The sequence below is a fragment of the Loxodonta africana genome, chromosome 4 (assembly GCF_030014295.1).
Source record: "Loxodonta africana isolate mLoxAfr1 chromosome 4, mLoxAfr1.hap2, whole genome shotgun sequence".
NCBI lineage: Eukaryota > Metazoa > Chordata > Mammalia > Proboscidea > Elephantidae > Loxodonta > Loxodonta africana.
In genome coordinates this window covers 91,227,705-91,255,064 of record NC_087345.1, presented here as the reverse complement: position 1 = coordinate 91,255,064, position 27,360 = coordinate 91,227,705, and the positions used below count along the sequence as shown (strand labels likewise).

The following is a 27,360-nucleotide window of genomic DNA, read 5'->3' as shown; positions in this document are numbered from 1 at the left end:
AGTAGACACACATTTTTGTGGGACACAGTTCAATCCATAACATAGCTCTTATTTCTTAAAGGATATTTCTTAACCCCACCTCCCCCTCCAGCTTTTTATCTATTTCTTTGCTCTTCTTGACAGCCAGACTCCTAGAAGAGGGTGTCTGTACTCACTTTCTCCAATTCCTTTCCTCCCATTGTCGTTTGAAATCACCACCAACAAGGTGTTTTATGGTATGTGAACTATATCCCAGTAAAGATACTTAACAATAAAATCATCCCAGTAGGTTTTGCTACATATCCACACTGGGTGACCCTGCAGGTATTTGTATACCAGTGGCATAGCTTCCAGCGTCACAGCAACACGCAAGCTCCCACAGTACGACAAACTGACAGACGCATGGGGGTTGTAATGCCTTAGGACTTATAAAAGGAGTGTCGAAATACTGCCTCCTCTTCTATTTTCTTTAAGGTATTATATAACATTGGCATTAATACTCCTTAATGTTTGGTAGAATTCTGCAGTGAAATGTTCTGGGCCTAGAAACTTCATTTTTGGGAGCTTCTAAATTAGAGGTTAATTTGTTAAATGGTTATAGAACTATTAAGGGTAACTATTTCATCTTGGCTAAACTTTGGTAGTTTGTGATTTTTGAGGAATTTGTTTCTCTTAAGGTGTTGAATTTATTAATTAGAGTTGTTTGTATTATTGTCTGTCTGTATAATGGCTGCGGGACCTGTTGTGACACTGGTGTTTATGTCTTTTCTCTTTTTATCTCTGTTCATTTTGTTAATGGATTGATTTTATTAATCTCTATTAATAAAATCAGTAGATTTTAATGATTTTTTTTTTTCCAGAAGAACCAGCTTTTTGTTTCAGTGATTCTTCTCTACTGTTCCCTGCTTTCCACTTCATTAATTTCTGCTGTGTATTATTCCCTCCCTTCTGCTTGCTTGGGGTTTATTTTGCTCTTTTTCTAGTTTCTTGAGGAAGAAATTTAGGTTATTGACTTGAGATCTTTCTTTTTTGCTAATGAAACTATTTAGTCTATAAATTTCCTTCTAAGCACTGTTTTGACTGTTACCACAAACTTTGATATGTTGTATTTTCATTGTGTTCTGTGGAATTTTTAAATTTCTTTTGAGACTTCCCTCTTTGACCCATGGATCATAGGAGTATGCTGTTTTTAACTTCCATGTGTTTGAAGATTAGTCTGTTCTCTTTCTGTTACTGATTTCTAGTTTAATTCTCTTGTGGTCATGAAATATACTGTGTTTGATTATAGCCCTTTTAAATTTGCTAAAGTTTGTTTTATGATGCACGATATGGCCTATTTTGGTGAATATTCCATGAGTGTTTGAAAACATTTTTTTTTTTGAAGGCAGATCAAGAGCTAGGAACAGATCAGATTTTCTTATCAACTATATATTTGTTTTGAAGTCAGCATGAAATGGTTCTTAGCTTAGGAAGGTAAGAGAAAATGTGTTTATAGCTCAGCTGCTAACTGAAAGGTTGGCGATTCGAACCCACCAGCCATTTTGTGGGAGAAGGATGTGGCAGTCTGCTTCCGTAAAGATTTACGGCCTTGGAAACCCTGTGGGGCAGTTCTACCCTGTCACACAGAGTCGCTGTGAGTCAGAATCGACTTGACGACAGTGGGTTTGGTTCTGTTTTTTTTAAATCTATAATTTATTCAGTGGGATAGGAGAGTAAATGTGATTTAGCAAATTCCATACTGTAATAAAATTTTATCTATAATAGACATTTTAGGATTATGTAGATATATCATCTTATAATAACTCTGCCTGCGGTTATAATACCCTGGACTTGGCCCATAAAATTGTTCAATTACAGCCCAAAATATGGGTGAACTAATAGACCAAAAGGGCTCACAATAAGTTAACCAGTGAAGGGGGGAAAACTTAAAAGAGGAGTCATCATGACAATCTATGGTAAGACATGGATGTACCCCAAAATGTGGAGTGAATTTTTTAACCTACAACTGAAGTGTAATATTAGCAAAATAGTATCGTAATGTGTTAAGATGGAGTTAGTAAGGTCACTAAAAATGTCTGGATGTTGGAAACCCAAGAAGTTCTCAAAATATGTGAATGTTTCCAAAAGAAATACATATACAAATGCTGGCATTCCCTGTTGATAAAAGAGGACTTTGTGGTGTAGGACTAACCAAGGACAAAGATTGTGTCTTCGAAGAAAACTTAGTACATTGTGTTATACCACTGTTCAGAGAACCGTGACCAGCAAGTTTCTTCCCTTATAGTTAAGACCCCAGTTTTGACAAGAAAAACTGGATGGTTACTGAACATTTTGATCAGAGATTCCATAGAAGAATCCTGATCAGAAGGGGAAAAATGTAGACCAGAATTTCAGATTCTCATGAAGTCCAGATTTCTGGAGCCATGAAGGATGGATGGAGCCCTGAAACTATTGCCCTGAGATAATCTTTAAACCTTAAACCAAAAGTATCCCCTGAAGTGTTGTAAAACCAAACAATAGTTCAGTTTAACTAGTAAAAAAAAAGATCTGCCTTGAGCATTATGCTCTTTGAAGAACTGTCTCTTGAGATCAAATTGACAACAGCAACTCGAATGATTATGAACCTTAGGGGCAGTGGGTTTGTGTTAATGGGGGAGGAACAACTCAGAAAAGGAGGGTGGGAATTCTTGAAGAACATAATCAATGTCACTAAATTGTACATGTAGAAACTGCTGCATTGGTATATGTTTTGCTGTGTACATTCTTAGCAACAACAAAAATTTAGGGGAAAAAAGATTCCAATTTTGCTGAATGCATTAAAAAAATTAGTTTGTATCTCAAATTTTTCATATTCGGTGCATTTTTCTATATAGTGTTGCAATTCCGAGTACTTTTTTATTCCAGAAACAATTTTGTGGTTCTTTAGTGGGTTTTTTTAGTATCTTTTCATATGAGGTAATGGAATGTGTATGATTTTGGTCACAAAATTAATAAATCAGGAACTAATTTGCAGTACTACTGTGATCTCATAGAACCTGTGGTACATTTTTGTAAATGTTTGATGTATACTTGAAAAGAAGGTATATCTACAGTTGGTGAATGCAGTGTTCTCTGTTTTTACTGGCCATGTTTAAATTTTCTATATCTTTATCATGCTTTGCTTGTTGTATGAATAACAGAGAAATGTATTAATCTTACATTATAATTACAGGCTTGTTTCGTTCTCCTAGTGGTCCTTCGATGTATGCTGTGTGACTGACTGCATGTTATTGAGGCTATGTTATTAGATGCATGCATATTTTAAATTGTTCATTTTCCTGGAGAATTGTCTCTCTTATCTGTGTATTTATCTCTAGAAATGGCTTTTGCCTTAAGGTCTGTTTTAACAGAAATTAATATGACTTTGGAAACCCTGGTGGTATAGTGGTTAAGTGCTACGGCTGCTAACCAAAAGGTCAGCAGTTGGAATCCGCCAGGAGCTCCTTGGAAACTCTACTCTGACCTATAGGGTCGCTTTGAGTCGGAATTGACTCAATGGCAATGGGTAAAAATGTGTTTTAATATGACTTTAATTTAGTTAGTATTTTGATGGCATGTCTTTTTCCTGCATTTTCACTTTCAAACCTTCTGTATCCGTATGTTTTAGATGTGTCTCTTATTAACAGTATGTCACTGGAGTTTTTTTTTAAATCTAGCCTCCTAGTCTTTGTGTTTTGATCTGTGTATATTTATCATAATTATTGTTACATGAAGGATTAAATCTGCAATCTTATTTTGTGTGTTTTCTGACCCACATGTTCTTTGTTTTTTTTTTTTCTCCTTTCGTGTCTTCTTTTGGATTATTGCTTCTCATTCCATTCCGACATGACTTGTATCATTTTGGACCATATAAGAACTCTTTCTACTTTTTAGTGATTATCTTAATTACCACATGCATACTTAGTAAAGTTAATCAATACTTCACTCTCCTCCCAGACAAGAGAAAGACATTAGAGCATTTATCTTCATTCTCTTTCTGACTTGTTGTTATTAGAGGAAGCCATTTGACTGCTTAACCAAAAAGGTCAGCAGTTCAAACCTATCAGAGGCTCTGGGAGAAAAGATTACTCCCATAAAGATTATAGCCTAGAGAACTCTATGGGACAGTTGTACTCTGTCATATAGGGTCACTATAAGTCAGAATTGACTTGACAGCACACAACAACATCGTTAGGGCTTTAATTTTATCTTTCTATTTTAATACCATAAAACATCATAATTATTTTATACAGTCAGTGTTAGCTTTTTTCCCCAAGCATTTACCAGTTTCTTTGCTCTTCAGTTCCTACGTGTCTGAGTTTCTATTTGAGATCACTTTTCTTTTACCTAAATACAGCGAAACCTGTGAAAGCTGGAACGTGTGTCAGGTGGGAACCTGTCAGAGACGGAAAACTCTAATATTTCCCTTCCACTAAAGCGACTAATAGAAAAGTGGTAAGACTGCACCCTGTCAAAGGCAGAAAACTTGTGAGACCTGGAAAAACAAGGTAGTCCCATTGAGTTCCAACTCTCACAGGTTTCATGATATATGATTTAGAACAACCTCAGCACTATTGCCATTTTGGGCTGGATAATTCTTTGTTTTGAGAGGCTGTGCATTGTGGGACGTTTAGAAGCATCCCTGGCCTCTGCCTATTATATGTCAGTGGCATCCTTCAGTTGCAAAAACTAGAAATGTCCCTAGATGTTGTCAGATGTCCTTGGGCCAAGTAGTTTTCAGTTGTGAGCCACTACTTGAGAATTTTCTCTAATGTGGGTCTGCTGATGGTGATGATGTCAGTTCTTGTTCATTTACAAATATCTATTTCATCCTCATTCTCAAAAGCTATTTTCACTGGGCGTAGAATTCTAGGTTATATATATTTATATATATATATATATAAATACATATAACCATTTTGCTGGCTTCTGTTTTCTGTTGTTGCTGTGGAGAGGTCAGTAGACTACTGCTATTTTAAATACCTTTTTTTCCTTTGGCTTCTTTTATAGGATTTGTCTTTAACTGTTTCGCAGTTTCCATTATGTTGTGCTAGGTACAGAATTATTTTTATTTATCCCACTTGAGAGTTATTAGGCTTTAGTCTATGGATTGGTGTCTGTCATTAGTTGTGTTAACGTTTTCAGTCATCTCACTTTTTGCCTCTTACCCATTCTCCCTGTACTCCTTTTGCTATCCTCCATGTTTCCAAAACTCCCTTATATACTTGCCATTTGATTGTCTCTGTGCTACAGTCCAAGTAATTTTTCTGACCTGTTTTCTAGCTCACTAATTCTTCCTTTAGCTCTGTGTAATCTGGTATATCTGAACAATGGTTGTTAAATTCTAAGTATTGTATTTTTATTTCTAGAAAATTATTTAGTTCTTTTCCAAATTTTCTGTCATTTTCTGATGCCTCAGAATATTTTCAAGTTTATCTTGAAGCGTAGTGTGTTTATCTACTCTGTTCCTTTGAACATAGTAAGCATAATTGTTTTATAATCTATGATAATTCCAGTATCTAAAATCATTTGGGTCTGATGTCTGTTGTTGCTTCTTGCTCACGGTGCCATGTGTAGTTGGTTGTGTCTTATTCCTTATGGTGCTATGTGTAGTTGGTTGTGTCTTATTCCTTACTGCCCAGGGATCTTGAAAAATTATTTGTGGGAATTCTTTGTGGCCTGGGATGAGAATACCTTCCTCCAGAAAGAATGTACTATTGCTGCATGCCTGGGAGACTAGTTTCAGAGATTGATCCTCTTTTTGGACTACCTTGGTGATATTAATTTGGGCTGTAGGTCTGTCGTCCCCCGACCCCTGCAAAAAAATAGTAATACCAATGCTACTGTCTTTTATTTACCTTACCCTGATGGTATGGCCCTTTGGAAGTACCAGCTTAATAGGAAAGGATCTCCTGTTCTTACCTAGAGAAAACCCTGGCCTTTTTGTCCTCATCTCCTTTAAGGGCAGTTCAAGTTTGCCCAGATAGGCAATCCTGTTTACTCATTATTTTTACGCGTGCTTGATTTTCCTTATATTTTGGCCTAGTGATGTATTACTGTCAGAATCTAAATTCTTTAGAATATAAGTGAAGTAGAGGACAAAGAAGTGTCAGCAGCTATGAAGGGTCTGTGAAAAGCTTACATGTACAGAGAAACAGCAGAAATTATCAGAATATGTTTATTGTGGGTAGATACCGTTCAAATTGGGCAGCATCAAACTGAAAGTATCAGGAAGACGCTCTGCAAGGGGATAGTGAAAGCAGGTCCGGGAAGGGTAGTCTCCTGAAGGTCATCATAAATTCCTTTCTTGTTAGTTTCTCAGGAGATAGAGTCAGAGCATATGCAGGGTTTCAGGATCAGTCACTTGTAAAAACAGTTATTAAGGACATGCCATATATCCTAAAACACACCTTCCAGTCAGAGTCAGGAGCTCTTGTTTCTCAAACCAACTAGACATAGATAATCCTCCAAAACAGCCAATGCCTAAGGCAAAACAGTCTAAGCTGCTTTTATTAGGCTATTGTTTGACTTGAAGGTGACTTTAGGAAAACATTCTCCTTAAAGGCTCAAGGTTTAAAAAGACACCTTAAGGACAAGTGGCCTGGGTGGGTCACTTCAACTCCATGGACCCCAGAAACCTGGATTCTAGGAAAAATAAAACGGTTTCTCAGTTCTGAGATTGTACCCTTCTTGCAAGCTAACAAGCAAGCTTGCCTGAGTTTCGTAGATGTTGGCAGAAGACTTGAGACTCTTGGGTCATAGACAAAGGACTTTTTCTTTACTCACAGAACAGCATGCAGCATGAGCTGCATGTTTACATCAGCTCCCTTTGCTCTGTAAGTCCTATGGGGGTGATGCAGATTGGATTCTGCACATGCAGTGGGTTTGCATCATTGCTGACGAACCCCAAGCTTAGGAAACTCCAGTCTTTCAAGGGAGCTGCTAACAAACCTGCCCAACTTTTGCCCTGAAGGGATATATTATTTTTATTATTCTGGACAGCAAAAAAATCCATCCTGTGCCCTGAAGGGAGATACTAGTTTTGTCTTACAAAGCTATTCATTATGTAAAAATCCTTGAAAAGTTGTCAGTGCCTCTGCTCAGAAGACATGTAGATGTAGAGACCCATGAATTGTCTCCCAACCAGTTTATCTCCACTTTGTCCTACCTTCTCCCTCTTCTTATCTCCACAACATTTTTTAGATGACAGAATACTAGTTGCTTTTGTTTTTTTGCTTTTGCCACAGTATTCCTTCTCTTTCCACACACCTCCATACGCACTCTCATACATTTGTGTGTGTGTGTGTGTGTGTGTGTGAAATTTTGCTTTTTAGTCAGGCTTTTAAAAACAAATTAATGTTTGTATGTATTAAAACAGTATGTTTAAAACTTTTTATTCTGTGTCTTTGCAATTGGCTCTGAGGGTAGTAACTATCATTTTGTCTTTATCTGTTTTTTATCTTGAAGGTCTAGCATAGTACCTGGCACATAGGTAGCATTTATTGAGTCTTGTTATCTGTTAAATTCAAACTTATTGTCCTGTTATTAAAAATACAATATTGCCTAGATTTGCTTATCTGACATCTCCCCTCCCCCGAATTCTCTAGTGTAGTGTACCTGCTCTACCACTGGTGGTATTCCAGGTCTCTTTAGGTGGGGCATGGATGAATATTTTTATTTTAATGTGTTGAATTCACAGACGTCAGATTTCTTATTTGAAAGTTAGGGCATTGGTTGGAACAAGATGACCTGTCAACAATTGGAATGGGCCTGTCAAAACTTGGAGCAGAAGACATTTCCCCTAGCCGTGCTGGTTGAGGAAGCTGGGAAAGTCGGATGTCATTTCCTGTGCGCCACCACTATTGCTGTCACATGTCCTGAAGTGATACTCATTGTGCTATATCCATTGCCGTTGAGTTGATTCCGACTCATAGCAACCCTGTAGGACAGAGTAGAACTGCCCCATAGGGTTTCCAGGGAGTGGCTGATGAATTCAAACGACCATCCTTTTGGTTAGCAGCCCAGCTTGTAACCACTGTGCTGCCAGGGCTCCATCCTAAAGTGAGGAAATGTAAAATTCAAGTTGGAGGGATAAAAGATACACCCAGAAGAAATTGTGTATTCACTGCATTATAATGTCCAGAGTCTAGAGCCTATTTCATTAATTCACTAAACAATGATACATTTACCATCAGTGTGCCAGTTGGTTAAGAACCTAGCTGGGAATACAGTGTGCAGCACAAAGAGGCAAATTTCTCTTCCTCATGGCACTTGCTACCTAGTGGAGACAAGAGGAGACAAGACATGGGCCAGATACTCACCCAGCTGTAAAACTGCAAGCCTGAGAAGTGCTACAAAGAATAGAAGGTAGACTTTTCAGAGTTTATAATAGGGGATTCAGCCAGTCAGGGACAGGACAACTTTACTCTGGAAGTGCTCTTGAGTTGAGATCTGAAGGGTGAATAGGTGTTAACTTCGCAGGAAGGAAGGGAGAATTTTCTAGGCATGTGAGGAAATGTCCTGTGCCAATACCTTGTGCTGGGAGGGAACATGAGAAGTAGAAGGGCCTGTCAAACTCTACTATGGGCAGAACTAGGGGATCATGGCTTGAGATTCTGCACTGGACTTCGTAGACCATTTAAGGAATTTTTTTTTTTAATGTCTTTTGTGTGTTTAGTTTTTAAATAAAAAAGATTTAATAACAGTAGTGTTTTCATTATATTTATTTTTATAGTTACCATATAATTATGGCAAGTGGTACTCCTTTCTATTAATGAAATAAAGTTTTAAGTATATTTGAGTTTTTAAAAGGAGATACTTTAAAGAAAAATAGTAAATACTTGTATGAGAGATAAATGGATATAACATTCTCCTGAAAGCATGCTATTGGGTGGGAATTCTCTATTCCAGTCAGTTCTAATTGTTTACCCTGTGTCAAGGATCATTTGAATCCTCGAGGCTTAGGAAGAGTGACATTTTTCAGCAAGTACAGTATAGACGTAATTATGGAAAAAAATTGAAAATCACAAAATTACAGTTAAATGTATCTTTACATTAAATAAGTGAACTAGATGTGAAGACCTTGTTCATATAATTTTTCAACTGTATTTTGACTTAACAGCTCTAATATCTTAAGAACTGAGCAGCGACCATGGGCTTAAGGGTTTGCTGGAGTTGATACTGTGGTAATTAACAAATCATTATTCCAAATAATGTCAAAACAGTCTTCACCCTCTTTTTCTTTGAAATGAAAAAGCAAAACAATATATACTTGATGTATGGGAAACAAACTGAAAACAGAGAGGGAGAGGTTGTAGAAACTTGATTGGCACTGGTAGGGATGTCTTGGAAAGAGCATTGGACTTGGAAGCCACACGGGACCAAACACTTCTTAATGTGTTTACTATTGTGCTGAGTACTCTTCAGAAAATTTACTGTGGAAACTTTCAAACATTTTCAGAATAAGTGAATATTAGGTTGAATCATCATGGTTCCCATCACCTAGTTTCAACAGTTATTAACTCATGGCTTCTTGTCTTCTCCCTCTATCACCGACTGGATTATATATGAATTGAAGCAAATCCTAGATATCATTTCAGCCTTAAATATTTCAATATGTATCTCTAAAATATAAGGACTCCTTTGAAGAATTTCGTCTTTGTTAACTAGTGCTGCTTTAACAGAAATACCACATGTGGATGGCTTCAACAAAGAGGAATTTATTCTCTTACAGTCTAGGAGGCTAGAAGTCCAAATTCATGGTGCCAGCTCCAGGGAAAGGCTTTCTGTCTGTCAGCTCTGGGGGAAGTTCCTTGTCATCAATCTTCCCTGATTGAGGAGCTTCTCAGTGCAGGGATCCTAGGTCCAAAGGATATGCTATTCTCCTGGCTCTTGTTTCTTGGTGGTATGAGGTCCCCTGTCTCTCTTCTTGCTTCTTTCTCTTATATCTCAAAAGGGATTGACTTAAGCCCTGGTAGTGCAGTGGTTAAGCTCTAAGGCTGCTAACCAAAAGGTTGGCAGTTTGAACTCACCAGCTGCTCCTTGGAAACCCTACGGGGTAGTTCTGTTCTGTCCAGTGCGGTTGCTATGGGTCGGAGTCAACTCGATGGCAACGAATTTGGGTTTTTTTGACCATAACCGTAATACTATTATCACACCTAAAAAATGATCCCTTGATATCATCAAGTATCCATTCAGTGTTTAAAATTTTCCTGATTGTCATTTATATTGTATGTGTGTGCATGTGTGCATACACACACCTTTTTTTAAGTTTGTTGAATCAGAATCCAAATAAGAACCATATATGTAGATTCCTTCTCCCCACCGTTGATTTTTAGCATATTGCTCACTTAACTTAAAAACTGTAGTATTGCTCTTTTTACAAAGGAGGAAACTGAGTCCTTGAGAGGTGAAGTAATTTGCTTAGCATCACACAGCTAGTGAGCTTTTTTTTAGCTGAAAATCAGCCCTGACCTGTCTGACTCCAAAGCCTTTGTGCCTTTTTGGAGTTAGAAGACTTTGGATTCAAACTCTGGCCAAATAGAGAGTTCTTTTCTCGTGTCATTCTACTTATTTTTCCCCTGAACCAAGTGTTTACAGTCCTGGGTAACCTAATTAGGATTCTGCTAATTTCTGTTCCACTCCCTTACAGAAGAGGAACTTTGAGCTTGCTACTGCACAGAAGGGGAGGAAATCGGGGCTTTAGTCCAGCAGCTCTCTGCTTAACCACAGCAGCTCCAGAAAAATCTTTTTCTTTTCACCTCTTCCATCACCTCCTAAGAGGGGTCCTGATTTTGGGGTCATAGTACACCTGCGGCTTTTACAGTTCTAAAGATCTAGAACTGCAGTGTCCAATATGGTGGCAACCAGCCACAATGGCTACTTCAATTTTAATTAAAATTAAATAAAATTATAATCAGTCCCTCAGTCACACCAGCCACATTTCAAGTGCTCTGTGTTCACATGTGGCTAGCGGTTAACCATATTGGATAGTGCAGTTATAGAACATTTCTGTCATTGCAGAAATTCTGTTAGCACTGAAAAACAAAATTGGGGGACTGGCTCCTTCTTTTTCTCTGTTGAGAACTCTCTCAGGATTTGGATTATCAGGCTTGAGAGGGGGGTGTGAGGACACCAGAGTTTGAGACCCTGAGTAATGATTGTTCTGTGAGGTTAGAAGAACAATGACAATAAGGGGGAAGGGACTACTACTAGCTAAAATAAAATCTGGTGCTTCTTTCCGTCTTTCATCTGCCAGGCCCACAGTCTGCACTAAATCACTGGAATTGCTAGCAAAGTATATTCATCTCATTATAAATTTGTCTGTCTGCATTGTTCTCATTAGCTTCAGTTGGGGTCTGAAAGAGGAAGAGACCTTTCATTTATTTTCTATAAGTGTAATGGTAACTGTTGAGATGGACTCTTTAGATTTGTGAGTTCTGTTTATTTTTATTCCTAAATTTCTGTATCCATGTGTTTGGGTATTAGAATACCTGGATAAAATTTTACATGCAAAATTTTATGGCCTTGGGCATTTTTGGGGATGATGAGACTGGATTCTCATCCAGCGTTGGGAAAGGGAAGAGAACGTTTGGTGAAAGGGAAGGAAGGCAGTGTTCCTGGGGCCTGATGCAAAGAAAGAAAAAGAGGAGAATTCAGGAAGGCGACGTTCAGGACAGAGAAGCAGCCGGAAGGCGACGTTCAGGACAGAGAAGCAGCCTGGGGTTTTATTTTGTTATTTAAATTCAAGAGGAGTGGTTTGAACCACACTACTCCAAAGGAAGGCGAAATCTGCATTAACTGAAAATACCAGAGAAAACCTGGGAGAGGTAGAACCTGAGAAGAACCTTGAAGGATGACAGGTGGACTTTCCTTGGTTTAGCATTTTATTGGTTATATTTCCATGAAACCCCATCTAATTTCCACAGAAATAAATTCCAATTTCATGATTCAATTATTTTCTTGAAATGTTTTATTTTTCTTTTAAACACATTGACCAAAGTTGGTATTTCTCTTACATTTTGACCCTTGATTTCTTGATTGGTTTTCAACCAGATCTCTTCAGAATAACATGTTCTAAAGAGCTTCCATGTTTCACCAAATCAGTTCCTCTGCCTGAAACACCTTCCAACCCTCAGGGAATTATCTTTTGGGACCAGCTAAATTAACTAACACCCCTTCTTTGCTGCCACAGTACAGTACTTTCTTCCTTTCCTCTATTATAACTTGTATTCCGTTCATTGTAGTTAATTTATATTCTCAACATCTAGTTCAGTCTCTGTTCCTTAGAGAGTACTTAATGTTTGGTGAATAGATATGATTAAATATAATCAGTTCTGAAATGTGTTTTTTAGTGTTAAGAACTCAGCTGTCTTATATGCATAGGTGCAATATATATTTTGTTAATTGAATTTTTATTTGTTCTTAGATGTCACTAAGAGGATCTGCGCCAGTGACAATTGTACCTCTTCCTGGAGAGCAAGTACAGGTTCAGGGGGTCATCCAGACAGCTCAGTCTTCTGTAATTCACCCACCACACGTGCAAACGGTACAGAAATTCGAAGACTTAGTGGCAAGAGTGGGGACTTTTATACCCCGAGTCTTCGGACACACTGAAATTGCTATAGTTATGATATTATAAACCAAGAAAACAAAGTTGTCTTAGAAATTAGATTATAGAACAAATGAGGTAAATAGGAAAGTTTAAAAATTTCCTAGTTTCATGTGTATACTACCTAGTAAAAGTAGAAGACAATTTTTGGGAAAGTTACTGCTTAGAATTTAAGAGAATGCAGGATTTTTTTAAAGGGAAACAACCTTTTGTCCCAGTGGTACTTCATGAAAAGGAGAATTCCGAAGTGCAAGGGTGATGATGTTTGAGTCTTAGAGAGGTAAAACAGTACCTACCTTTTGCTTTATGGAGGTCAAACAAAAGAGAATTCTCTCACAGTAAAGTTCTCATTTTTATTTCTACATCTTCATATTAACACCTGATAACAGTCGGAAGAAAAGAACCATGTTAGGTTTCTTTTCTTTATACTGCCCATTTTATCTTGTGGCTGTGATAAATCCCAGAATGGCTTTGGTCGTCTCTGATTTTTAGAAACAGCCATCCTGGAAGAAAAACTGTATGCCTCATTGTTTCCTCTTGAATTATATCATATCTGGCAGTGTTGTCAGCTCTAGAGCTACATCTAGCTATTTGTACTCTAGATAAGATTCTACTTTTATTGGCTGGTTCTGTCATTAAAGAAAAACATTTGATCTTAGTTCCAAGTAACCCTTTAGTTTTAGAAATTATTTTCTTACTTGAATTCAGTGGGAGGCCTTGGAGTAGATTTAAGGACAACAATAAAAATAGTTAAAGGATTAGTTTAGAAATGGAATATCCAGCGCACTTGAAAAGACAGAAGTGGCAGATTTTTCTTAATTATTATTAGTTAATTAAGTAGCAACCAGTTATTTCTTTTCTATCAAAAGATAATAGATTTTATATGGTAAGATATAAATGAGTAGTTGTATATTGGTGCTCATTTTTGAAGATATTGTAGTTTGTAAAACAAGCTTCTCTGAAAATTTAAGGTCTGAGTCTAAATAGTTTAGGGGAAGGCTTTCTGTAGACAGTGACTAAACGTAGAATTGATTTCATATGTCCCTTCTAGAAGCCTGTTGCGTTATTTTACTTTTAAATGAAGATGAAGCTTTAAATGAAGGTGTCACAATCCAGCTTTGGACAAATGTTGGAAAATGAAATACATTTTAAAAATTGAAAATAACTTTTCTCAATTATAAAATACTGCTATAGCTTAAAACTTGCATGTAGTTATTATGTTGACATAGTTCTAAAGGGTTTATTATTAACAATAGTTAATGTTTATTATATGTTTACCATGTGCCAGGTACCGAGTGCTTTGTTTCAACTCATTTAATTGTGAAATGAGATAAAGCTAATTACAAGTTTTAAAATTGTGTATGTTTATACCTGCCTTTGCCAGTAACTTCACCTTGCTAAATCTAATTGTCTGTTCGTAGTTTTTGTTTTACTTCACTTGTTAGTAGCATTTGACATAGTTCATCGCTCCTTTCTCCTCGATACACCAGCTCCAGTAGTTTTCCAGGACACCTCCTTTGATTTTCCATCTGCCTCACTGGTGGCTCCTTCTCAGTCTCATTTGCTGGTTGCTCCACTTCTCATCAACCTCTTAATGTTAGTCTGTTTCTGGGTCAGTCCTTGGTTGTTTTCTCTATCTCTGTTTACTCCCTTAGTGAGCTCATCTAATCTCATGGCTTTAAGGACTATCCAGAAAGCTACAACTCCCAAACTTATACATCTACTCCAGACTGCTTCCCTGAACCTCCTTAGGCTTGTATATCCAGCTGTCTCCTCAGTGTTACCAGTTGGATATCTGATAGGCATTTCAAACTTAGCGTGTCCAAAATCCAAATCAGATATCATTAATGACCAAAGGCTTTGAGTAATGTGCATCAGTATAGAAATGGGATGGAAATCAGATATGGGTCTTCACACTCTAGTGGAATAGTATTGCATTAATTTGGGGATAGACTTTCTTACTAGTTCTGGACCTGCTGTGTTATATTTTCTCTAATTAGTGTGGGCTCCTGGAATAAATTGTCTTCATTTCTGTTCCTTTTTTTAGGTCCTAGTATTAATAACCTTAGAGCTAATGTACAAATGAATTTGGGTGGCAGGAGACAGTTTTTTATGAAACTAAAAATTTGATTTAATTCTTTTTCCATCTGCATTGTTCATCATAGTAAAATCAGTTGTGTTTTTCAGGCATCATCCTTATCAGAAAGTGAGGAGTCTCAGGACTCATCTGACAGCATAGGCTCCTCACAGAAAGCCCACGGGATCCTAGCACGGCGCCCATCTTACAGGTGAGTACCCTCTCCTGTCAAACCTTGCATGTGCTGTGTTACCAAATGATTTAGATGGTGGTGTGAAAAGCACAAATGCAGTCAGCATATGTAAAGCCAAAACCAACAACTATAAGGAAAAATTAACAAATCCTTCATTTGAATGAGAGATTCTAAGACACCTCTCTCAATAATTGATAAATGAAGCTGTCAAGAAAAAAGATATAAAAGATTTGACCAACATATTTAGCAAACTTAATCTAGTAGACAAATGTACAGCACTACACCCAGAAATAAGAGATCTACCGTATTTTTACGCAAATAGTATAGGCCTTCTACATTTGTTTGCTGACTGCTCCCTCCCCCTGTGAGGTATATTCATAAGCACGCTGTGCTCATTTTTTTTTGACAGCAGCATTTTTTTTTCCATTTTCCCATTCTTGTTCTTTTTTTTTAATTTTATTTTTATTGTGCTTTAAGTGAAAGTTTACAAATCAAGTCAGTCTCTCATACAGAAATTTATAAACACCTTGTTATATACTCCTAATTGCTCTCTTCCTAATAAGACAGCACACTCCTTCCCTCCACTCTCTCTTTTTGTGTCCATTTGGCTAGCTCCTGACCCCCTCTGCCCTCTCGTCTCCCCTCCAGGCAGGAGATGCCAACATATTGACAGCAACATTTTTTAAAAAATTGGCTTAGTGGCACTTCTAAAAATACCTTGCCAGGGGGGGCGGGTGGGAGTGGTCTGCAAACAGACATAGAAGGCACATGTTACTTGCATGAAAACAGGGTAATAACCAATTTTTTTCCAAAGAACATATGACCTTTACAAAATCTGTTGCATATTAGGCCATAAAGCGAGTGTCTCATTTCCAAAGTTGATAATAAACAGAATAAATATGCTGACCAGGAATCAGTTGTTAGAAATCCATAACAGAGATAACCTTGAAGGAAAAAAAATCCTAACTGAAAAATGATTTTTTAAATTTCTGAAATTATTTTCGAGTTAAGAAATAATAAATAGAAGATATTTAGAACTCAGTGACAGTGAAATGTTACATTCAAAACTTGTAGGGTTCAGCCCAAGTGCTACTTTATGTTGGAAAAGAGCAATAAAGTTAGAAATTAATTAGTTAATAATGTAACACAAGTCAAAAAGAAACAAAGTAAACGGAAGCAAATAATAAAAAGCAGAAATCACTAAAATTGATAATAAAAAGACAAAGTATCAACAAAATCAAAAGCCGATTCTTTGAAAACTCTAATTCAATGTTTTATTTATTTACATAGCAGACACAAATACATCATCCCTTGGTATCCACAGGAGATTGGTTCCAGGACCCCACTGTGGATACCAAAATTGGCAGATGCTTAATTAATTTCCTTATACAAAATGACGTAGTATTTGCATATAACCTACATATATCCTTCTGTATACTTTAAATCATCTCTAGATTACTTATAATACCTAGTGTAATATAAATGCTATGTAAAGAGTTGTTTCATCACAGTTGAAGACTTGCTCTGGAAGGTAACCTTTATGTTCCGTGAGTTTCTTGAGCTCTTCTGGGAACCTTGATGCTGCCTTGGCATAAGCCAAAGCCGATTCTCCGGTAATCTTTAAGTTCTTGAGGCTGTAGCACTTTATATAGCTAGCCAGCCATCCCTTACTGGTTTTAAATTCCTTCCTCTCACTTTCCTCAACCCCCTCACACTTAGCCTCTGAGGGATTGCTTTGACGACTTAATTGCTTTTTAGGAACCATTTCTTCACAAAAACAAAGGGTACACACAGCACAAGTGGCGAACGAATGACATGTGAAATGAACAATGCTGAAACAGTGAGTGGCTGGAGAGAGACTGAGGATCTGTGGAATGGCAGGAGGCAGCAGCAGCGTACCTTAACACAGCACTTTATTTGTGTGGATTCATAGTGCTCGGTGTGCGGCATTTTCCAGTTTTACTTTTTGGGACTTTTTTTGTTTTGTCCTGAATATTTTCAATCCACAGTTGGTTGAATCTGTGGATGCTGAATGTGCAGATAACAGAGTGCCGACTGTGTAGCACTTTTCTAAGTGCTTTGCAAATACTAGCTTATGTAATCCTAGCAACCAAATGAGATAGAAACTATTACTAATTCATCCTTGTTTTACAGATGAGGAAACCGAAGCACAAAGAGATTAAATAACTTGCCAAAAGTTACTACTAGTGATTTGCTGAGCTAGGATTCAAACCTAGGCAATCTGGCTGAAGAGTTCTGTTCTTAACCACTATGTTACGCTGTTTACCACAGACAATCATCTGGCAGTATTGAGGAAGAAAAAAGAGAAGGCACCAGTAAACTGTTTTAGGAATGGATAATTACAGATGCAGTGGATATTTTAAAATAATATATTTGAAAATATGATGCCAGTATTTCTGAAAACTTAAACAAAATGAAGTATCCAAAGAAAAATATAAATTACTGAAACCAACTGAAGAAGAAAGAAAATTTAAATGGTCATCTAGCCAAGAAAATAAATCAATAATTATCTCTGCTCACCTCCTCTCCCAAAATAACTGGATTCAGATTTTTTAGGTATGCTGTATCAAAAATCTTATATAAACTGTTCCAGAAAAAATTTTTTAAAGTGGGAGGAGGAGCACTCTCCCTTAATTCTGATGCTAGGATAACTTTGATACCAAAACCAATTCAAGACAGTAGGAGAATGTTTTTATAATTCTCTCCTATCTTGCTTATCAACATAAACACAGAAGTCCTAATAAAATAAAGGTTTATATCATAATTCTAAGTAAACCAAGTATGGTTTATTCTAGGTATGCAAAGATGGTTAAATATTAGAAATTTTACTAATTTAAACCACTTATAGTAATAGATTGAAAAACCGCAATCATTCAATAAATGCAGAAAAAGTATTTGATAAAATTCAGCACCCACTCATGATAAATTCTAAACAAATAAGGAATAAAAAGGGACTTTTTTTTTTTTTTTAGCATATACAGACTTGGAGAATTTAACTATAGGGCAGACCATGCCCCAAATCCTAGACTGACCACTAGGTGGTACACACATGGGACAGATCAGAATAGGGCTACAGAGGCTTTTTTTCAAAGGCCGAACTGATGTTGGAACCACAGCCCACAGTTGCAGCCTGGATCCAACCAGGTTTATAGCTTTCTAAAATAGGAATATCAGAAACCTCCATAGGATGTAAACAAGACCCAGAATCTGATTGTATAATACTGAAAATGCCCAGAATATGATAAAAAAATTACTTGGCATAGAAAAAACCTGGAAAAATCTCAATTTGCATGAGAAAAAACAATCGATGCCAACTCCAACATGACACAGATGCTAGAATTATCTGACAGAGACTTAAAAGGAGCTATTATTAAAGTGTTTCAAGAAGTAAGGGTGAACTCTTTAGAAATGAATGGAAAAATAGAAACTCTTAGCAAAAAAACAAACGATACAAAGAAAACCAAATAGAAATTTTAGAGCTGAGAAATACAGTAACAAGTAAAATCTCACTGGATGGGTTCAAAAGCAAATTGAGACGAGATGAAAGACTCAGTAAACTTGAAGTTAGTTCAGTAGAGGTTATTTAATTTGATCAGTAGAAAAGAGACTGGAAAAAATTAAATTCCCAGGGACCTGTGGACAATACCAAAAGGTCTAACATTTGTATCACTGGAATCACAGAAGGAGAGAAGAAATATGCTACAGAAAAAAAGTATTTGAAAAAATAATGGCTGAGCATTTTCCAAATTTGGTGAAAGACTTAAACATATTAACAGAATAAAGGACCCCCCCCCCCAAGAAAAATTAGTATCTCAACAGACAGAGAAAAAGCATTTGACAATATCCAGCACCCTTTCATGATAACCCCTCAACAAACTAGGGCTAGAAGGGAACTGTCTCAACCTAATAAAGGTTATCTGCGAAAACTCACAGCTAACATCATACACAGTGATGAAAGACAATGTTTTTCCCCTAAAATCAGGCACGAGGCAAGGATGTCTGCTCTCACTGCTTCTGTGTAACATTATACTTGATGTTCTAGCCAGGGCAGTTAGGAAAGAAAATGAAATAAAAGGCACACAGGTTGGAAAGGAGAGGGAAAAAAAAAAAAAACAATTTGCAGATGACATGATCTTCTATATAATTCTAAGCAATCTACTAAAACACTACCAGAACTAATAAAAGAGTTCAGCAAGGTCGCAGGATACATGATCAGTATACAAAAATCAGTTGTATTTCTATGTACTAGCAGTGAACAATTCAAAAATGAAATTAAGAAAACTTCTATTTATAATGACATCAAAAGGTGTAAAATACTTAGGCTAAATTTAAATTTGAAAATTTAAATTTATACTTTTGTATAAATTTAACAAAAGAAGTGCAAGACTTGTACATTGAAAACTACAAACGTTGGAAGAAATTAATATGGAAATAAATGGAAAGACATTGATGGAAGGATATAATGTGGTTAAGACAAATGACCCAGTTAAAAAATAGGCAAAAGATCTGATAGACATTTCTCCAAAGAAAATATACAAATGGCCGATAAGCATATGAAAAGATGCTCAACATTATTATAGGGAAAATGAAAATCAAAATCATGAGATATCACTTCAAACCCACTAAGATGGCTAAAATAAAAAAGACAGACAGGAACAAGTGTTGGCAATGATCTGGAGAAATTAAAACCTTCATACATTGCTGGTGAGAATATGAAATGGTACAGCTGCTGTGGAAAACATGTTGGCAGTTTCTCAAAATGCTAATCATAGAGTTTCCATGTGACCCAGCAATTTCACTCCTAGTTATATACCCAAGAGAAATGAAAACATAAAAACGTGTACACAAGTGTTCATAACAGCATTATTCATAATAGCCAAAAAGTCAGTAACCCTAATATCTACCAACTGATGAATGGATAAACAAAATGTAGTATATTCAGTGGAATGTTATTTAGCCATAAAGAAGAATGCAGTACTGATACATGGTAGAACATGGATGAACCTTGAAAATAATAAGCTAAGTGAAAAGCCAGTCACAAAAGACCACATATGTTGTGATTCCATATACATGAAATGTCCAAATAGACAAATTTACAGAGAAAGTAGGTGAGTGGTTGCTTAGGACTGGGGGAGAGGATGGAAGAATGAGGATTGACCACTAATGGTACTAAGTTTCTTTTCAGGGAGGGGGGACAAAAATATTCTAAAATTAGATTGTAGTGATGGTTACACAACCCTGTGAATATACTAAAAACACCGAATTGTACACTTAAATGGCTTAATTGTATAGAATGTGAATTTTATTTTAATACTGTTTTTTAAAAAAGGCAAAAACTATCAGAATGGATTCAAAAACATGACTCACATCAAATATAATGCTATATGTAGGTTTAGGTAAAAAGATGGCTAAAGATATGTCATGAAAACAGTAATAAAAAGAAAGCTGAAGTGATCATGTTAATATCAGTATATTGTTGCTGTTGTGATAAAATATAAGAGACTTCAGAGTAGAGAGCAAAGAAAATCACCAGGGATAAAGAGGGACATTACATAATGATAAAAGGAGTCAATTCACCAAGAAGATACAATCCTAAATATGTATATACCTAACAACAGATCTTCAAAATACTTAAAGCAAAAACTAACAGAACTGAAGAGAAATTTAAGCATTAAATCAACCATTATAAGTTGGAGACTTCAGTATATGTCTCACTGTACACAACAGAATTTACCGTCAGAAAATCATCAATGTTACAGAAGAGCGGAACAACACCATCAACTAACTCGACCCAATTGACATTTTTAGAACACTTTAGCCAACAGTAGAATGGACATTGTTTTCAAGTGCATGTGGAATATCTGTAAGAAAGACCATATCCTGGTTCATGAAACAAACTTTAATAAATTTAAAAGAACTGAAATCATGCTAAGTATGGTCTCTTGATCAAACTGGAATTAGACTAGAAACCAGTAATAGAAAAAGTATGAGAAAATCTCCAAACACTTGAAAATTAAGCAGTACACTTTTAAATGATCCATGGGCCAAAGAGGAGGTCTTAAAGGAAAGTACAAAATATTTTGAACTGAATGAAAATACAAAATAATCAAAATTTGTGAGATGTACCTAAATTAATTGGAAATGTCAATTAGATTGAAATTTAAGCATTAGATGCTTACGTTAGAAACAGGTCTCAAATTAATAATCTGAGCTTCTACCTTAAGAAAGTATTTTTAAAAAGAGCAAAATAAGCCCAAAACAAGCAGAAGAAAGGAAAATATAAAGAGTAAAAATCAATGAAATTGAAAAAAGTTAATAGAGATAGTGTAACCAAAAGCTGCTTCTTAGAAAAAAAATCATTAAAGTTGGTAATTCTGTAACAAGGCAGAAAGAGAAAGGAATAAAGGGGAGAGTGGTTGGAGAGGTCACAGAGGGACAGGTTATGGCTTTGTAGGCCGTGGCATTTCTTCTGAGTGAAATGGGGAGCCACTGTTGTCAGTTTTGTTGTGGTGGCACCATTTTGACCGTTTTGGGTATTCACTTCAGTGACATTACATTCACAGTGTTGTGCAACCATAACTATTTTGAAAACTTCATCATCACCCCAAACAGAAACTACCCATTTAGCAATACTCCTTATTTTTTCTTCCCTCTAGCCCCTGGTAACTTCGTATCTGCTTTCTGTTTCTATCAGTTTGCCTATTCTAGATATTTCATATAAGAGGAGCCATACAACATTTGTCCTTTTGTGTCTGACTTATTTCACTTAGCATGATGTTTTTAAGGTTCATCCATGTTGTACTACTGTATATCAGAAATTCATTTTTCTTCATGGCTGAATAATACTCCATTGTATAGATAACAGCACATTTTGTTTATCCATTCATCTGCTGATGAACACTTGGTTGTTTCTACCTTTTGGCTGCTGTGAAAGTGCTGCTGTGAACATTGGTGTACAAGCGCCTATTTGCTTCCCTGCTTTCAAGTCTTTCGGATATATACCCAGGAGTGGAATTGCTGAATGATACAGTAATTTTATGTTTAACTTTTTGAGGAACCGCCAAACTGTTTTCCGCAGCAGTTGCACCATTTTACATTCACACCAGCAATGCAAGGTTTCCGATTTCTCCACACTGCAGGATTTTAAGGAGATGAGTGACTTGCTCTAATTTACAGTTTAAAAAGAGGACTTTGATAGCTGTGTGGAGAATAAGGGAAAGGGTGAACTAAAGGAGACCAGTAGAGGCTATTGTGACCAATCAAGAAGTGATGGTGTGGACTACGGTGACAGCAGTGGAGTTGATGAGCAGTGGAGGTGATATATCACATTCTGGATTTGTTTTCTAGATGGAGACAATAGAATTTGCTTATGAATTAGATAGGGAATATGAGAGAAGATAACCCCAAACTTCTTAGTTTAAGTAACTGGAAGAATGGAATTATATTTACTGAAATTTGGAAGACGACAGAGGACAGGAAGATATCTAACATTAGATTTTGGATGTGTTAAGTTTGAGGTGCCTATTGAATGGAAATGTTCAATGTAAAATTGGAATTAGAAATCTGGAGTCAGGAGAGAGTTTGGGGAAATATTTGGAGGATCATGGGACTGATGTGATCACCAGAAGGATAATGTAGCTAGAAAAGAGAAAGAAGACAGCACTCTGAGGCTTTCCAAGGTTGAGTCAGGAGAATGGGGAAAAACAAAAAACAATGGTAAATAATATCTCTGAATGCTATGTAGTAAAAATAATATATTTATGGGAATGATGGACAACAACTTAGATAATGGTACTCTTTGATGGGAAGAAGGGAAAAAGAAGGAATTAGTGATGACATTTTGTTATGTCTATAACTTGATTTATGTTAAAATGTAAGATCGGAAACATATCAAAATATTAGTATCTGTTGATTCTTGGTATACAGTAGCTAGCTGTTTTCTTCATACTCTGAATGTTTCATAATTTACAATTGAAAAATGGACATAGTATTCACAGTCTCATTCTAGCCTGGCTGCATAAAATCATGAAGGCACCTTGTTGAATGGATTCTGGAGCTGTACCTTAGACCTACGTATTCACTCATTAGAAGTATCAGTTGGGAATCTGGATTCAACACACCTCTCCAGATGATTCTGATACATAGCAGGTTTAGGAACCACTGTTATTATTCCACAAATCCTAACACAGAGTCTTGATAGGACTGCCCCTACCTTGTTTTCTATGTGCAAATTAATACAGTCTAAAATTGTATTAGCTCTTGGTGGGAAGACCATCCAAAGTAAGAAAACCAAACTGAAGGACCTTCAACATGTTATAGAGGAACAGCTGAAGAAACTATAAATATTTGGCCTAGAATAAGGAAGACCTGTAACAGTAACCAAATACTGCAGAACAGGGCAGTGGTACAGAATTTGGAGTTTAGGCTTAAATGTTTCTGGTTTCACTGGGTAGAACCAGCTTTGGGTCTAAAGAAGTGGCTTTACGGAATGGTTTGCTCTTTGGCAGTGATGGGTGCCTTATTCCTGGAAGTAGAGGCTGTTCGGAATGTTACAGAGGGAATTCCTTCATGGACTGGGAGACTGACAAATAACATGAAAGAGATCCCTTTTCAAGCTAAGGTTTTTTATTTTCGTGTGTGTGTTTTTTTGTTGTTTTTATACAAGTAGTTCAGTTTTCTACAATGAACATGGAGTTTTTTGTTTTGTGTGTGTTTTTTTTCAATCGTAGAGCAATGCTTCTTATCATTTTCATTCCACAGATAGGGAAACTGAAATATGTATGTCCAAGTATTCCATTCTAAGGTTTTTTTGAACTGTCAGTGCCATAAGGAATGGAAAGACAACAATTATGTGTATTTTTGAGCACGTACTATGAGCTAGAAGGAATCCTGGTAGCGCAGTGGTTAAGCACTTGGCTGCTTATTGAAAGGTCAGCAGTCATACTTACCCAGCCATTCTGCAGGAGAGAAGACCTGTCAATCTGCTGCTATAAAGATTACAGCCAGGGAAACCATATGGGGCAGTTCTGCTCTGTCCCATAGGGTTGCTATAAGTCAGAATCGACTTGATGGCACACAGCAAAAACAACTATGAGCTAGGCACCAGGCTGAGGATTTTATATCATTGTCTCATGTATTCCTCAGAATTCTCTACCAGAAGATTAAGCATTAGCATCTTCACTCTACAGATGAAGAAACTGAGGGTCAGTGAGATTAACCTACTAAAAAAAAAAAAATGAACATGAAATTCTTGAGTAAACTTTTTTTTTTTTTTTTTTGCAGTAAACACATAATGCTTATTGCTTGCTTGCTTACTTTACTTCCAGTTGTCTTTTGGAAGACCTTTCTTTTTAGCAAGGAGTACTTTTCCATCCCCTTATTCCTGTAATGAGTCCCATTTCACCGAGTCTGAAGGATACTTGTGAGATTGTATTTACCTTTCTGTTAAAATAATTTTATTTATCCCTGATACTCTGCATTGTTATAACAGTATTTCCAACACTTGTTTCTTTCTGAGAACTATGGCCTTCTCTTTCACTGAGAGTTGAAGGTTAAAAATCAAATTTGATCTTTTTAATGAAGATCACTGACACTATTTAGAAAGTGAGTATTGGCCTGTTAATTAATGAAATACTTCACAATGGTGCCATCCCTTATATAGGGGAAAGATACATTTTATACCTCTAAACTCATTGCCATTGAGTCAGTTCTGACTCATAGTGACCGCATACCTTTACAAGTGCCTTTTCTGTAGAAGGTACTCTAATTTTGTACTGTATTACTTACTGTCTCTTTTTGAGTAATTATATAAAACCAAAACATAACTAGACAACAGCACATCATTATAGTACCTGTTGCTGTTGAGTAAATTTTAAGTATAAAATTAAATGACATTAATTACATTCAAAATGTTGTACAACCATTGCCACTGTCTGTTTCCAAAACTTATCACCCCAAACAGAAACTGAGTACCCCCTAAGCAATAACTTCTCATTCCTCCTCCCCCCACCCCCGGCCCTAAGTAACCACTGATATACTTTATGCATTCGCCTCAGGGTTTTGAACTGGTTCATTCTGGTTCAGCCGTCTGCTAAGAATTTAAATTTCCATCCCCAGATACACCAAATCAGAATCTACATTTTAACATAAGAATTGCCTGGTTAAATGTAGATTCTGATTCAGTATATCTGAGGTGGAAATGCAAATTCTCAGCAGGGAGTCAAACAGGAATGAACTGTTTAAAGTCCTGATTTGCCTATTCTGGAATTTCATACAGTGGAATCATATGATATTTATCCTTCTGAGTCTCACTCATTTCACTCAGCATAATGTTTTCAACGTTGATCCATGTCGTACCATGTATCAGAACTTCATCGTTCTTTATGGCTAAAAAATATTCCATTATATGTATATACCACGTTTGATTTATCCATTTATCTGTTGATGGGATTATTGCGTTTAGAATCTGAGATTGGAAAAGATTTAGCAATTTCTTTTTGTAAAGTAGTTCTGGTAAGGCAGTTCACAGTCTTTTTTACCAGCATTAATGGAGTTCTGTTTTTCACAGAAAAATTTTGAAAGACCTATCTTCTGAAGATACACGGAGCAGAAAAGGAGACGGAGAAAACCCAGGAGTTTCTACTGTTACTTCTATGTCTGTTCCAACTCCCATCTATCAGACTAGCACTGGACAGTACAGTATGTATAAGAATCAATTTCCACCTGATAGACGTACAAGAACTCTTCTGTGGAGAGAAGCAATATATAGAGAGAATGTCAGACTTTTAATAATGACATTTCCCATCCCCCTTAGATTCTTTTTTTTTTTAATTATACTTTAGATGAAGTTTTACAGAATAAACTAGTTTCTCATTAAACAGTACACACATTGTTTTGTGACACGGGTTAACAACCCCATGACATGACAATCTGCCATCTCAACCTTGGGTTCCCTGTTACCAGCTTTCCTACCCCCTCCTGCCTTCTTTGCCCCTGGGCTGGTGTACCTCTTTAGTCTCATTTTGTTTTTTGGACCTGTCCAATCTTTGGCTGAAGGGTGAACCTCATGACTGACTTCATTACTGAGCTGAAAGTATGTTGGGGGCCATACTCTCAGGGTTTCTCCAGTCTCTGTCAGGTCAGCAAGTCTGGTCTTTGTTTTTGAGCTAGGATTCTCTTATACATTTTTCTCCAGCTCTGTCCAGGACCCTCCATTGTGATCCCTGTCAGAACAGTCAGTGGTGGTAGCCAGGCACCACCTAGTTGTACTGGACTCAGTCTGGTGGAGGCAGTGGTAGATGTGGTCCATTAGTCCTTTGGACTAATCTTTCCCTTTTATCTTTAGTTTTCTTCATTCTTCCTTGCTCCCAAAGGGATGAGACTGGTAGAGTATCCTAGATGGCTGCTCACAGGATTTTAAGACCCCAGATGCTACTCACCAAAGTAGAATGTAGAACATTTTCTTAATAAACTATGTTATGCCAGTTGAGCTAGATGTTCCCTGAGACCATGATCACCACAGCCCTCAGCCCAGCAATTCGGTCCCTGAGGGAGTTTGGATGTGTCTGTGGAGCGTCCATGACCTTGCCTTGTACAACTTGTGTTGGCTTCCCCAGTATCGTGTACTGTCTTACCCTTCACCAAAGTTACCACTTAATCTATTGATGACAATTTTTAAAGGGTAACATCTTGAGCTTTTATCATGTGCTAGCCATAACGCAAACTATGTTTTCATCTCATTTACTCCTTACAACAAAGACACTGTTACCATTTTGTGAGGAAATAGAGGGTTAGAAAATGTCCCTAAAGTCATACAGTATGTTTCTAAGTTATGGAGCCAGAATTCAGAACCAGGTCTCTCTCAGTCTAGGGATACAATTTTACTCCTAACGACACTTCCTTTTAAAACCTCTCATTTAGACCCTAGCCAGTTATGTCTGTGACCCTAATTCCAGCAGAAATTACTATTTGAATTAGTCACATAATGAAAAATTAAACATGAATGATGAATTTTCAGTTTCAGTTTTAAAAACCCATTACTGTCGATTCTGACTCATAGCAGCCCTATAGAACAGAGTAGAACCCCCCCATAGAGTTTCCAAGCAGTGCCTGGAATTGAACTCCATCCTTTTGGTTAGCAGCTGTAGCTCTTAACCACTATACCACCAGGGTTTCAGTTTAGGAAGTCTGAATCAGGAGGAGGATTCAGACTGCTTTGCAGTGTGATTTATAGGGACCAGCCAATTTTAGTAAATCCGTGTATCTGAAAATGTTATAGTCAATAAGGAGAACAAAGTGGGCTTCTACTGGTGTATAGCATCCCATCTGGGGGCTAGGTAAAGTTATAAAGGAAGCAAATACGGTCCTTGCCTTTTGAGAGGAAAGCTTACAGTCAGAGGAGACAGAGTGATAAAAATGAAGTACCTACCACAAACACCTGACCCAAGCCATGAAAATTTCAAT

At 36.8% G+C, this 27,360-nt stretch overlaps 2 protein-coding genes across 5 annotated transcripts in view; both read left to right on the top strand.

Annotated features, from left to right (window-relative positions):
• The window catches only part of DIP2B (disco interacting protein 2 homolog B), a 267,785-nt gene extending 252,890 nt beyond the window's left edge, over positions 1-14,895 (top strand). The window contains exon 40 of the transcript XR_010321855.1: positions 14,795-14,895. The gene's annotated coding sequence lies outside the window, so the exon portion shown is untranslated. The remainder of the gene's footprint in view (positions 1-14,794) is intronic.
• ATF1 (activating transcription factor 1) overlaps positions 1-27,360 on the top strand; it is a 74,689-nt gene that overhangs the window by 17,991 nt on the left and 29,338 nt on the right. For 2 of the 4 annotated variants that reach the window (XM_023556272.2, XM_023556255.2), the window contains exons 3-5: positions 12,425-12,544; positions 14,795-14,895; positions 25,466-25,596. In XM_023556272.2, the coding sequence (XP_023412040.1) occupies positions 12,425-12,544; positions 14,795-14,895; positions 25,466-25,596 (352 nt within the window). The remainder of the gene's footprint in view (positions 1-12,424; positions 12,545-14,794; positions 14,896-25,465; positions 25,597-27,360) is intronic. The other 2 variants (XM_064284239.1, XM_023556261.2) reach the window with 1 other exon arrangement.